The 12659-nt window shown below is 35.2% G+C and overlaps 2 protein-coding genes across 2 annotated transcripts in view; one reads left to right on the top strand and one right to left on the bottom strand.

The window, feature by feature from the left end:
* Positions 1-12659, bottom strand: part of LOC128990884 (two pore potassium channel protein sup-9-like) — a 181094-nt gene that overhangs the window by 50470 nt on the left and 117965 nt on the right. The window contains exon 2 of the mRNA XM_054413521.1: positions 9924-10181. Coding sequence (XP_054269496.1) covers positions 9924-10050 — 127 coding nt within the window. The 5' untranslated portion in view covers positions 10051-10181. The remainder of the gene's footprint in view (positions 1-9923; positions 10182-12659) is intronic.
* LOC128990885 (zinc finger protein 239-like) overlaps positions 1-12659 on the top strand; it is a 172285-nt gene that overhangs the window by 91084 nt on the left and 68542 nt on the right. The window lies entirely within an intron of this gene.

Genomic DNA, 12659 nt, shown 5'->3' with positions numbered 1-12659 from the left:
AATTCATACATTTCTGTGGATAGATGTTAATGAAATGAAACAATATTATTACAATAAGCCATTTTACACTGAATTTTGTTGTGTACTTAACCAAATAATTGGACTTGTTCTTTATTATTTGATAATTAATACATTTACAACTTTGATATACGCTTGAATATTGATACATTTTATTTTTAAAGTAAGGAACAAAATGCATACAATATTCTTTTGTTAAGTAATAGAATTTATTTTTTGTGTGATTAAAAATAAATAAATCACATTTAGGCCCACAGACAGATTGTGTTACATGTCATAGGCCCATTTCACATCTTGTAAATCCATTGGTAGTCAGATGGGAAGTACTAAACCCAATTTCAAATAAATAGTTACGGTACGATCAACTTCAAATGTAAATTTAAAGGAGAATTTTTACAGATGAGTATTTTATCTTATCAAAGCACAAAACATTTTGCCTCGTCTTTCATGTAAATTAAATTGATCTGGTATTTGACACTCAACTTAAGTATATGTCCTTTTTATGTAGGTTTAATATATAAATACAAAGTGGGCACATCCACAGAAAACATACTAATATAATGGTTATAGTAGTATGTTTTCTGTGGTACATCTTATAACGCTAACAAAATTATAGTATGTTGGATGTAAAATCGGATGCAAGGTTTTTGTTTGGTTCATAATTTTGCAAGCAGACTGTTAGGTATTGATTACAAATAACTTCAGACATGAAGGGTCATCACACACCTTTGGAAAGTATTTGATGTCTTTCGAATAGGGTCGTAAATGGACATCTATAAAGTTTGGAACCAACGCTTTTCTCACTCACATTGATAAATCATATAGCTCTAAAATACTTTCGACATGTATTTGTGTGTATTTTGTGTCTTTATACTTCTGTTATGATACTAGTAATGCGGGTATAATCACATTATAGAACACTATGCCAAGAACAGTTTTACATACTACAGACTAGGCTAAGAGGGTTAAGACATTAGGAAATAAGTTAGATAAAATCCATTGGTGATGGGCGGGATTTGAACATGTATTCAAACAAATCGCAAAATCCTATTGGACAACCTTTCCTCTTTGAAAACCTCTGTGCCTAATGGTTAGAAGTTTGAAATTATTTCTAATGGTTTAATTATTCCTAATGGTTTGAAATTATTTCTCACCAACAGACCCTTGTATAAATTAGAAGATTTTTTCCAACTTCCTGAAATTTGATTTTTTTATAATAATAATATTCTTTGTAAGTAGTCTTAAGTTTAATATTGTGTTTTTATAACTGACTCCATTCTGTACAAAATGTACAATATGAATAAAGTTATTTTGATTGATCGATTGATTGAAGTGCACATGGCTAGGTTAGGTTAGTAACCCGCTTAGCCAGCAAAGTATAACATTTACCACTTACAATCCGAACTATTCCTTAATTAGCTGAAGAGCTTCTAAGCCTGCAATCGGTCTGAGGGAATTGTATACTAAATTCTTCCATTGCTGCAACATCATCATGAGCTCAGCCACAGATGCCTGGTTGAATAGCTGTACGTGCTCACTAATACTGGACCGATATGCCACTTCCTTCCATTATCCAAAATTTTCAAGAGCTTGACCATTCCAATCCACAACAAGCATATCTGAAACTTCATAATCATCGTGTGAAATTTTACCAACAAAATAATTAACGAGAAATCTGTCCAGAAGCCACAGCCCAAATGTCTTTCTCAATATAAACTTGACGAAGCTGATAAACTGATTCAACCAGAATAAATAATTTAATACCAACCGAAGTGCAGGTAGCGAAGAAATGATGTGACTGAATGGCTACGTGCAGACGTGAACATGACCTAATGCTTATACAGTTGAGTGGTGGAGGGGGAACTGGATGAGAGGTGAATTTTAAACAGCTCCCACCTCCTGCGCAGAGCACTACGAAGTTCAATTTTAATTGTAGTGAAATCGTAAGGAGGATTTAACTGTTTTCTTTAATCTGCAATCCTTGCTTAAATTCTTTATTGGGTGATTTATTAAGTGCTTGAAAATATTATTGGAAGCTTGATTGAACTGTAATTGGATGATTTTTGGATATATGTAATTGGGTAGTTGCTTGAATGTTTCATTGAATGCCTAAATGAATGCTCACTTGGGTGCGTAATCACTAGACTATGCGTTTGGAAGAATAATTAGTATAATTATCTATCTATGTATTAATAGGCAAGCATGTTTCTTTAAAACCTTTTTTCTCAGCTCGTGTGCATCGCAGGAAAAATCTACGCATACTGTTAGAAAGATATTTTTCTGTAGGTGTGCAGAATCCTTTTAAAAATTAAAATAGGCTCAGAAATAAGCACAAAAAATGAATTTGAAATTTGAAAAAAATTAACATGGGCTTTAAGGGTTTCCATGATGGTGACGAAATAACAACGAAATATAAGCAGAAAATCAAAACAAATGGAAGAAACTCCAGTCACATGTTTTATTTACAGTGTGGGGTGAAAATAGAGAAGTCTGTCGTACATTACAAATTTTTGGTCGAGTTTCGACCACTGGACGACCTCTAGTTAATTTAATACGGTGATTGCTTTATATCTTAATTTGACGATTGTTTTAATTCTTATTTGAACTCGTGTTACATTTTCAAAAAAAATATATCGATAGTCTAATGTATTAGTCAATATATTAACAGATCGAATACACGATTGACATTTTAGTTCCGAATTACTCCCCATATAGTATTTTTTACGTCCAAGGGGATCAAAAACGGATATAGGCCTATCCACCCAATACTCAAACTCAAAAATGTTCGTTTTAACTTTGAATAAAGATAGTGAGTTACAACGCCATCAGGAAAGGATGGATAACATTTAAGATTGCTGATGACCATTGGTCTATGAGTGTTTACCGAGTTTACCGACTTACAGAAGGCGGATATAAATAAGTTACGAAATGAGGTTGAATAAGCTTGATTTGATTTGATTTGAAGCTTGTTAAAATTATAGATGAATGAGAATTGTATACTACACTATTCATCTACGATTAGCTCAAATGTACTACAACAATTCCAAAATTGATAAACCAATGTATATTTCTTGAACGATCAAACTAATCCAAACGAAATCACATTGAATTCTGAAGATTTTCAGGCAAGGAAGGTAAAATAAAGTAATAACATCATACAAGTCTCAATTTAAAGATAAAGTGTGTTGTGAGTTTTCTGTACTTCAACCAACAAAGACAAGACTAACTTCCTCGATCAATCTCTATTATTTAAAGTGGGCTTTTACTTTGCTTAACGATACGCCGGTTCTATCAGTCTTATTTTGTTTATCGCAAATTTTGTTTTTTCTTCTTCACATGTTGACAATTTTGTAAATTAAATGTATTTTTATTGTATCCTGCTCTTATGGTATACAAATAGATGAAGTATATCTTCTAAAGCCTTCGGAATATGTACACTTTAGATTTTACTTTAATTGCAGTAAAGTAAAATCTAATCGTAACTTTAACAATCTGCCTAAAGGAGGCCTGCTTCAAGTATAAATAAATAGTAATGCTGATCACACAATTTTACTGAATATGTTCTGTCAGTTATATTTTAAGTATACAGAACAACTTAACAGGGGTGAACAACTTAACTGTGCCACCATTGGTATCTCAGAAACTATTAGATTTAGAGAACATTAAAAGGAAAACTTCAACTAGTTTTTAATGACATAAAAAATAAGAATTCCAATGTAAAACTACATCTAAAATCTAAAACAATCATAAAACACAGGGTGTTCCATAAGACATTTTAAAGTTAGCCGCCATATTGGAAAATGGCGGCCTTTTTTTGAAACATTGGAATTCATATTTATTAATGTCATTAAAAACTAGTTGAAGTTCTCCATTTAATGTTCTCTCTTAGTTTCTGAGATACCAATGGCACAGTTAAGTTGTTCACCATGTATAATAAAGATGATCTCTCTGCGGTCCTTCAAGTCTAAGATAAAGCTGAACTCCCACTTGCACTTCAAGTATACGATGAATATATTCTCTCACGAGTAGTTTACTTCAAGTAGACGATGAAAATGTTCTTACAGTTGTAGCTTACTTCAAGTATACTATGAATATATTCTCTCACTTGTAGTTTACTTCAAGTAGACGATAAATATATTCTCTCACTTGTATCTTACTTCAAGTAGACGATGAATTTGTTCTATCAGTTGTAGCTTACTTCAAGTAGACGATGAATATGTTCTATCAGTTGTAGCTTACTTCAAGTAGACGATGAATATGTTCTATCAGTTGTAGCTTACTTCAAGTAGACGATGCATATGTTGTATCAGTTGAATTTTAAATTTAATATAAATATAAACTATCTGTGGTAATTCAAGTATGATAAAGTTGATCTCTCAGTTTACTAAGCCCCGTCTGTCTGGCGGCTGAAGCTCTCACGCAGTTTCTTTATTAGGCCTTATACGTGACGTTATCCCCTCCTGCCATTGTTTCCAGGAAATCTCGTTATCCGTTTCCAATGGCGTCTCACTCAAGCAAAGCTTCTCTGGAGGTTATAGCTTTTTTACATCCCACTTTATTTAGTTTGCAAAACATATTTGGCTATAAATCACGTCGACTGTGACTCAGCTTTAACATTCAGAAGGTTTACTTTCATAAATTTTATAATTGTTCAAACGTGTTGTTTAGAGTCTGGTACGAGTTATTAACCATGTGTCGTATAAATATAATTTAAAAAAATTAAAATGCTTGGCTCTACTTCGCTCTTGTCGTTTTAAAACCACAAGTTCTCTTGCCCATGTTAGCGTCGATTACATTATTCATATTCATTTGAGATGGGGACGCCACCTATGTTTTTTAACCCAAATATGAGTAAAGGGTGGGTGTAGAATGGAGTGTGATGCCTTGTGACCAGCTGTTCCATTAGCCAAGAACAGCTGGGTTCAGTTTCGAACCTTCAAAAAGCTACACACTTTTCTCAGGATCGAACCGGCGATCTTTTGATTACTAGGCGAGCACTATAACCACGGGGGTACAATTTAGATGAAACGTGAATAGATTGACATAAATAAGATTATGTTTTACATCCACCCAATCACGAACAATTTGACATAAAGAATGATAATAAATTAGAAGTTGATATCACACTACTAGTAGTACTAGCATAGATAAAACATACTCCCTTAGTAGATTTCTCATCCTTATGGAACAGCTGAAGACAATTTTATTGTTAGTTCATGTACGGTTTATGTAGAGGTCGTGTTTTGTTTACAATTTGTTTCCCGTTATTACAGCCATTTAAAACCTCGTTTAACCAAATAATACGATCTAATCATAAACAATAACTTGCCCCCTAGTTATATAACCAAACAGTAAAGCACAAATCAAGAAATTAACCCTAAAATAATGGAAACAAAGTTTCATCGACACTAGCGCCTTTGTGTCACGTACATGAACTAGACACGAAAAACGTGCTTCAAAATTTACAATGGGATGAGAAGTCTACTTGTGTTGGTTAGGAAGCGCGCACACAGGCGATCGAGAATTGCGCCGATTTTAAAATCTGGGTTTTGCCACAGATTCGTAGGCGAGGCGATTGTTGCCCGAAAATCTGTAACGTACAGATTGTTATCAGTCCGCGCACACGGTCGACTAAAAAATCGGCCAGTCGCTTGTTGTTCTCCACAGGAGTAGTGTGAGATGTGTTGTTTTCTTTGCTAAAAAGGCCACAGCTGTTATAATAAAAACTGAAACTTTCAACAGACATTCTATAGTATTTAAAGAACTTTTTACTGTCATCACGTAAAGTGTATAGTTTATAAAACTGTCGATTTTAAAGTATCTGACTTACTATCGGATGAACCCAATATTTAAGTTGCCGTATTGTTTTCTTTGGTCCAATTAGAATAGCACAAACTCAGGTTAATTCAACAAAGTCTATTTTAGGATATCTTAAACGCACTCCAAAAAAATCAATTTCTCGACTAAAAAATCGCCACGTGTGCGCCTAGACATAAATCAAGGGCGATTTATTTTTGGCCGATTTTTTAATCGGCCGATCGAAAAATCGACCGTGTGCGCTAGGCCTTAGTCTATGGTACTAGGATTGCTTTCATATAAGTGAAAGCCAGCTGAGCCGAGCGATCACGTTTAATGTTTTTTAATAAAGCAATACATTATAATAATGTTATAATGCTACTATTTCATCAGTTTATCCCAGAACTATCAACATCTATAACAAGTTTCAAAAGTAAAGTTGTGAACATAACATACTATACATATCCTTTGTATCGGCATTTTTTCCACGTTTGCTTGGTAATGTCATCTAGTGAACCAACAGATCTAGTTGAACCCTATTAATCGAAATTTTCTCAATCTTGTCGTCGTAGTAAAATATTTTATTTTGTTTATTCAACTGTTAACTATTAACTATTAACTATTAACTGTGTTTTGTAGCGTTTACAGTATTAGTGTAGATATGTAATTTTTGTTAATCTAGTAAGTTAGCTCAAGTGGTTACAGTACTCGCCTAGTAAAAGGTCGCCGGCTCAATCCTGAGAAAAGTGTGTATTTTTTTATGGTTCGAAACTGGACCCAGCTGTCCTTGATTATTGGGTCTTTCAATACATTTTCCTGTCTAATGAAACAGCTGGTCTTAGTCAGTAACAAAGCTACACAAAACCTTACACTCCATTCTACACTCATCCTTCGCTCATATTTGAGCTTAATACGCACATAGGTGGCGTACCCATCTAAAATGAATACACATAATATGAGACGCGTAGGAAGACTTAATTATGTATTCTCTAATAACCGCACAAACACCTCAAATACTATATAAAAAGCTATTGTTGTTTTAGAAAATAAATAGCCTGTTGAAGATCTAAACATTTACACACTTAAACGTTTAATTGTTTTCTTTGGTTTTCACGTTTCATTCCAGTTCCAATCTGGATGCAAATGACGTAGGTTGGACAACAAAGCTTGCTTGAGCTGCTGCATTGTTTTGCTGAGTAGTTCGCCCCCAGCTATACAGCGGCGCGCCGCGGGGCAGCCACGATTACACAGCCATTCCAAACCTGACTTTTTTTCTGTAAGGAAATGTTTTAAAATATGATTTATATTTAAGATTGAAAGGACATCTCTAAGGTATATTTCATCACTAGGGTTTGAAGTGACTCTTTCCTAGTAGAGCCTAGTTTAACAACGAGCCGTTGAATGAGATGTTGAAAAGCTGTTTTTGGATCGTGTAATGGACTATATTTTTGTTCATACTAAACCATTCTTTAAGGATACTAATGCAAAAAACTTAAACTGCAGACATTTCTTACCTTTGTAAAGTATCTCCCTAAATTGCTACAGGTTTTTGCAAAAACTTTTATAAGAACTAGCAGCAATACCTGGGTACAAATTAAAATGTACAATAATGGCTATAATTAAGTTTTTTTCTGTTTCATGGATGTAATCTTGGTACCATTAAATCTATAAATATATGAAATATTCTTTCTCGATGGTAAAACATTATAGACCAACTACTATCACACATTTTCATATATTATTTTGATAGTCATAAAATACCCTAGAATATTCTATGTTGCCCAGGAAAACTCTTAAATAGTGAAAAAATTGAATATTTTCACGAACACTCAAATTTTAGGTCACACTCAGCACGATCTCGAACATGTCAATGAACATATCCATATTTTTAATTAGTACAAAACTAAATTAAATTATGATTAAATAATTAAATGCTGATTAAGGGGCATGTATTTTAGTGCAAACATATTATAAATACATAGGTAGTTGCAAATAATCATATTTTGATACTTTTTTCCTAAGACGTTAGGCACGAGCTCGAGATTGTTTTTCACAGTACTTCAGGCTAGACCTAGGGGTTGTAGAATTATCATATGGATAAAATCCATTGGTGGTTTGGCGGTATTTGAACCCGGGCCCTCAGAGATTGAAGTCCCGCACTCTAACCACTAGACAACCTCGCTCCCCATACTATCTTTGACTTAGTCAATGATACTAGACTATACGATACAATTTTTATAAATTGAGACTTTATCTTCAGCAAAATCAGCGTCAAGCTTCAGAGAATTGAGAGGCAATTTCCTCTACCTTTCTTTTTCCCTAGAATAAAAAGAACTAATTTATTACCATGACGTATAAATTGGAAAACCCAGTTTTCGCTGCAGCATTTAATTTAAATCCACTAGTAAAAGTTGCCTACATCTTTTGGAACTAGTTACAAAATAAATTCTCATTTTTAAAAATATAAACAAACATCCCTTGCAGGAGGTTGAGAAGTTTTGTGGAGAATCTCAGACTTGTCGTGGTTAGACCTCGAAATTTATGTTTTGGAGACCCGGGCTCAAATCTGACGATTCAGAATTTGTTTATACGGTTCAGATCCCAATTTTATGGTTACACCAATTCATCTAGAGAATGAGATATACTTTTACACCTAACCTTTGAGATTAAAATTTCCAATTTCACCCCAAAAATTAGATTTTTTCATTTTGTGTTTTTTTATCAGTGTACCAATAGCTAAAACTACAATCCTAGCTTGCCTAAGTGAACTTGGTATTTTACATTTTCAACGATTGGTCAAGACGTCAGCCATGGCGGGCTGAGACGTTATTACTTGATGAACGCAAGTTATAGCCAGCTTAATCACGAAGACAGCAAGAGCACCCTTGAGAAGGCTGAGATGGATCACTAGAGTATACAGCAATAGAGGCTCGGCAACAGCACACTATGTGATGGTATTAAGCTAATACAACATTACATAACTTGAAAATTGTAATGTGCTTGAAAAGCGTAAACGATGTGATCTGTGACCACAGAAATCTATCTGTCGATAGATTTCGAATAGTGTTTGTTTACTGGGAAGATAATTTATCCGTAGGTGAATGTTTAACAACGGCTTGGTGGTAGTTAAAAGTTCTTATGAACAAAAACATTTGGATTAAGAAAGGCTTGATGATAATTACACTCTCTTATCTTTGTAGAGACAAAAATCAATTAAATTGGTATTTTACTGTTTAAAAATGTATGAATAAGGTAAGGGGTTTTGTTATACACGGTTGCTATGCATAGGTAAGAATTTGGAGCAACCACCCTAAGTTTCAATATTTTGAAAATAAACAATTAAGATTCTTGATAGTATTCCGATGAAAAAAAAAACTGTTTTATTACACAAATGAAATAAATTTATATTGTTTTGCCTATATTTTAAAATATTTGTAATTATAAACGTGAAACATTGTGGTGTTAATAATTCTAATCGCAAGAGCTACTCATCCCAATGAAACATTATTATTATCTTAATGAATGTTATTATTATTGAGATAATAATGACATACATCATACGAATGGCAGCCTCATTGGTTGGGTTTTGGTTCAGCATGAGCCCCAGAAGATACCAAGACTGGTTGCTCGCGAGGAGGTGGCTCACCGTAGCATCAGACGCGGTATCTACTTTCAAAATGTTAGTCTGTAAGTGGGTAGAGAAGGGGTTTTGTTGTGATCAAACCTCTACAACGGTTGTTAATATACCGACCGTTCTGGCCTTCAACAAGCTAAATCCATAAAAAATAATTAAGGACTTAAATGCCCATGGTTTCGTTGCAAACATAAAGAATGTAACATAAAGAAAATTACGTCCACCAACATCTAAACATATTCCATATCTACAATTACAGTGTACAGTAAATTTAGATAGTAAATACATACATTAAGGTAGTATGTGAGTAAAGATTTCGTTTTAATACACGCACCTCTACTATCGAGGCTGATGATGATTGGAGTGCACAATCGAAATCAATCATCAAATACCATCTTGTGTGTATATTTACTTTAACCACAATGACATGCGCCATGCTCATTAGGAAATATGTAAATATTGTGGGATTCGTTACCTTCAAGTGCTTCCCACCGGCGTTTCTCAGTCTCAGACTCCAACGCGTCAAAAACAGCAGCTCCAACAAGAAGGTACGTGAATGTGCAAACTATCAAGGACAAGGTCCGGACGTTTTGCTTCTTCATTCTTTGGGGAGCACCATGTCGGGGCTGGGTTTCGGAGGCCTAGGCTCGGGCCGGGGGCCACCCCCATGCTCCCCGCACCATGCTCACGACCGCACCCTCCCACTACTGCCATCTCCCCCATCACCCATGCCCTGGAACGATACAAGCACAGGTTAGTGGACAGAGGGTAATGGTTGAAACCCCTTTCACTCACCCATGGAAACCTCGAAATTGGCTGATGGAGTCACCCTGAGCCCGAAGACTATACAAACAGACGCCTTCACTACTGTAATATATCCCATCATCCATGCCTTGGAACAACGATACAAGCAGAGGTTAGTGGACACAGGGTAATGGTTGAAACCCCTTTCAGTCACCCATGGAAACCTCGAAATTGGCTGATGGAGTCACCCTGAGCCTGAAGACTATACAAACAGACGCCTCTACTACTGTAATATATCCCACCACCCATGCCCTGGAACAACGATACAAGCACAGGTTAGTGGACAGAGGGTAATGGTGAAAACATTTCAGTCACCCATGGGGGTGAGGTTCATAATGTCCAAATTTCACAAACTCCAACGTCTAAAATATTAAATAAACAGTGCGTTTCATAACCTCCAAACTTCATAAACTCCAAAACTATAACTTTCAAATAAGCACAGTTTCACAATGTCCAAATTTCACAAACTCCAACGTTAATATGTTAAATAAACAGTACGTTTCATAACCTCCAAATTTCATAAACTCCAACTTTCAAATAATCACTGATTCACAATGTCCAAATTTCACAAACTCCAACGTTTAAATATCAAGTAAACAGAGCGGTTCATAACCTCCAAGTTTCATAAGCTCCAACGGTACAGTCTCTGCCAGAAGTCGCTGCAGAGGTTGCCGTGGTTCTGCCTGCTATCTGACTGTGGCAACCACTGTAGAGACTTCTGGCCCAGACTGTACCGTTGGAGGTTATGAAATTTGGACATTATGAACCGCACTGTTTATTTGGTATCTTAACGTTGGAGTTTGTGAAATTTGTACATTGTGAAACAGTGATTATTTGAATGTTATAGATTTGGAGCTTATGAAATTTGGAGGTTATGAACCGCTCTGTTTATTTAATATTTAAACGTTGGAGTTTGTGAAACTTGGACATTGTGAAACAGTGATTATTTTAATGTTATAGATTTGGAGCTTATGAAATTTGGAGGTTATGAACCGCTCTGTTCATTTAATATTTTATTCGTTGGAGTTTGTGAAATTTGGAGTTTATGAAACGCTCCCACTCATGGAAACCTCTTGGATACCTCATGAAATTGGCTGATGGAATCACCCTGAGCCTGAAGACTATTCAAACAGACGCCTCTACTACTGTCATCTACCCCATCACCCATGCCCTGGAACAACGATACAAGCACAGGTTAGTGGACAGAGGGTAATGGTGAAAACATTTCAGTCACCCATGGAAACCTCTTGGATACCTCATGAAATTGGCTGATGGAATCACCCTGAGCCTGAAGACTATTCAAACAGAAGCCTCTACTACTGTCATCTACCCTATCACCCATACCCTGGAACAACGATACAAGCACAAGTTAGTTTAGTGGACACTGGATAATGGTTGAAAAACATTTCAGTCACCCGTGGAAACCTCCTTGGCCGTTGTAATCGCCCTGAAGCAAACACTTCGTGGCATCCTCCTATCACCAAATCCCTAGAACGAATGCGAAATAAGCACATGTCAGCAAATCTGGGCAATAGATGATCGCCTGTAAGATAAAATAACATATATGTGAATTATCCCATTTTACCCAACACCACAAACAAAAAATGATAAAATATGGTTATTATATGCAGTAGGATAAACAATATGGCATATTTCTGAATATCCATGATTTGTTCTAATATATACGCATCAATTATACGCCTCAGTAAAATTAAAACCTATTTTTAACTATAAAATGTTTAACGAGCTACTACGAGGCGACGCAAAAGTTAATCTAATAAGACACAACTTCACATTTTACACATTGTTATGATAAAAGCAATCTGTTAATTTTTATTTTGACAAATTACTGAGCTAGCTTCCTAATGTCCTTGATACTGTGTTGAAATCACAAATTGTGTTTACAATCTCACTAATCTACAACAGGAGCTTACTGTTTGCTTTTGGGGTGGGTAAACATTTGTACCACCAATACAAATACTTGTATACATAGGTTGAGATAAACATAATTTGGATGCTCCGATATATTGGTTTGTAACCTAGCACCGTACTGTAAGACAGACAAATAATAATATGAAAATTTCAAAGTGCATAGCAAAGGGCAAAGAGGCCGTCAATCTCTTTAAAAAATGTGCTGGCACAAACATAATCTCGCCAATCTTGACCCCCTTTACATAAAATACCGAGAATCACTGTTTGATGTAAGAGATTTAAAAGCAAAAAGGGATGTTAAGCGTTTACTTTGAGCTTAAAGTCCGTCCAAATTGGTGTAGTAGATTAAAATAAGGTTTCATACATTTTTAAATACCCAAAGTATGTACGTCCATCACAGTGTCGAAGATGGTAAATATTTGTTTCTTTCCAAACCTCCCCCCCATAGAAGTTCCAAAGTCACCACAACCATGAT

Source organism: Macrosteles quadrilineatus, unplaced genomic scaffold, assembly GCF_028750875.1.
Source record: "Macrosteles quadrilineatus isolate MER2022 unplaced genomic scaffold, UCM_ALF_1.0 Scaffold_3__2_contigs__length_128488019, whole genome shotgun sequence".
In the NCBI taxonomy this organism is placed as follows: Eukaryota; Metazoa; Arthropoda; class Insecta; order Hemiptera; family Cicadellidae; genus Macrosteles; species Macrosteles quadrilineatus.
The sequence above is the reverse complement of the archived record's forward strand: the minus strand, read 5'-3'. Positions and strand labels throughout refer to the sequence as shown.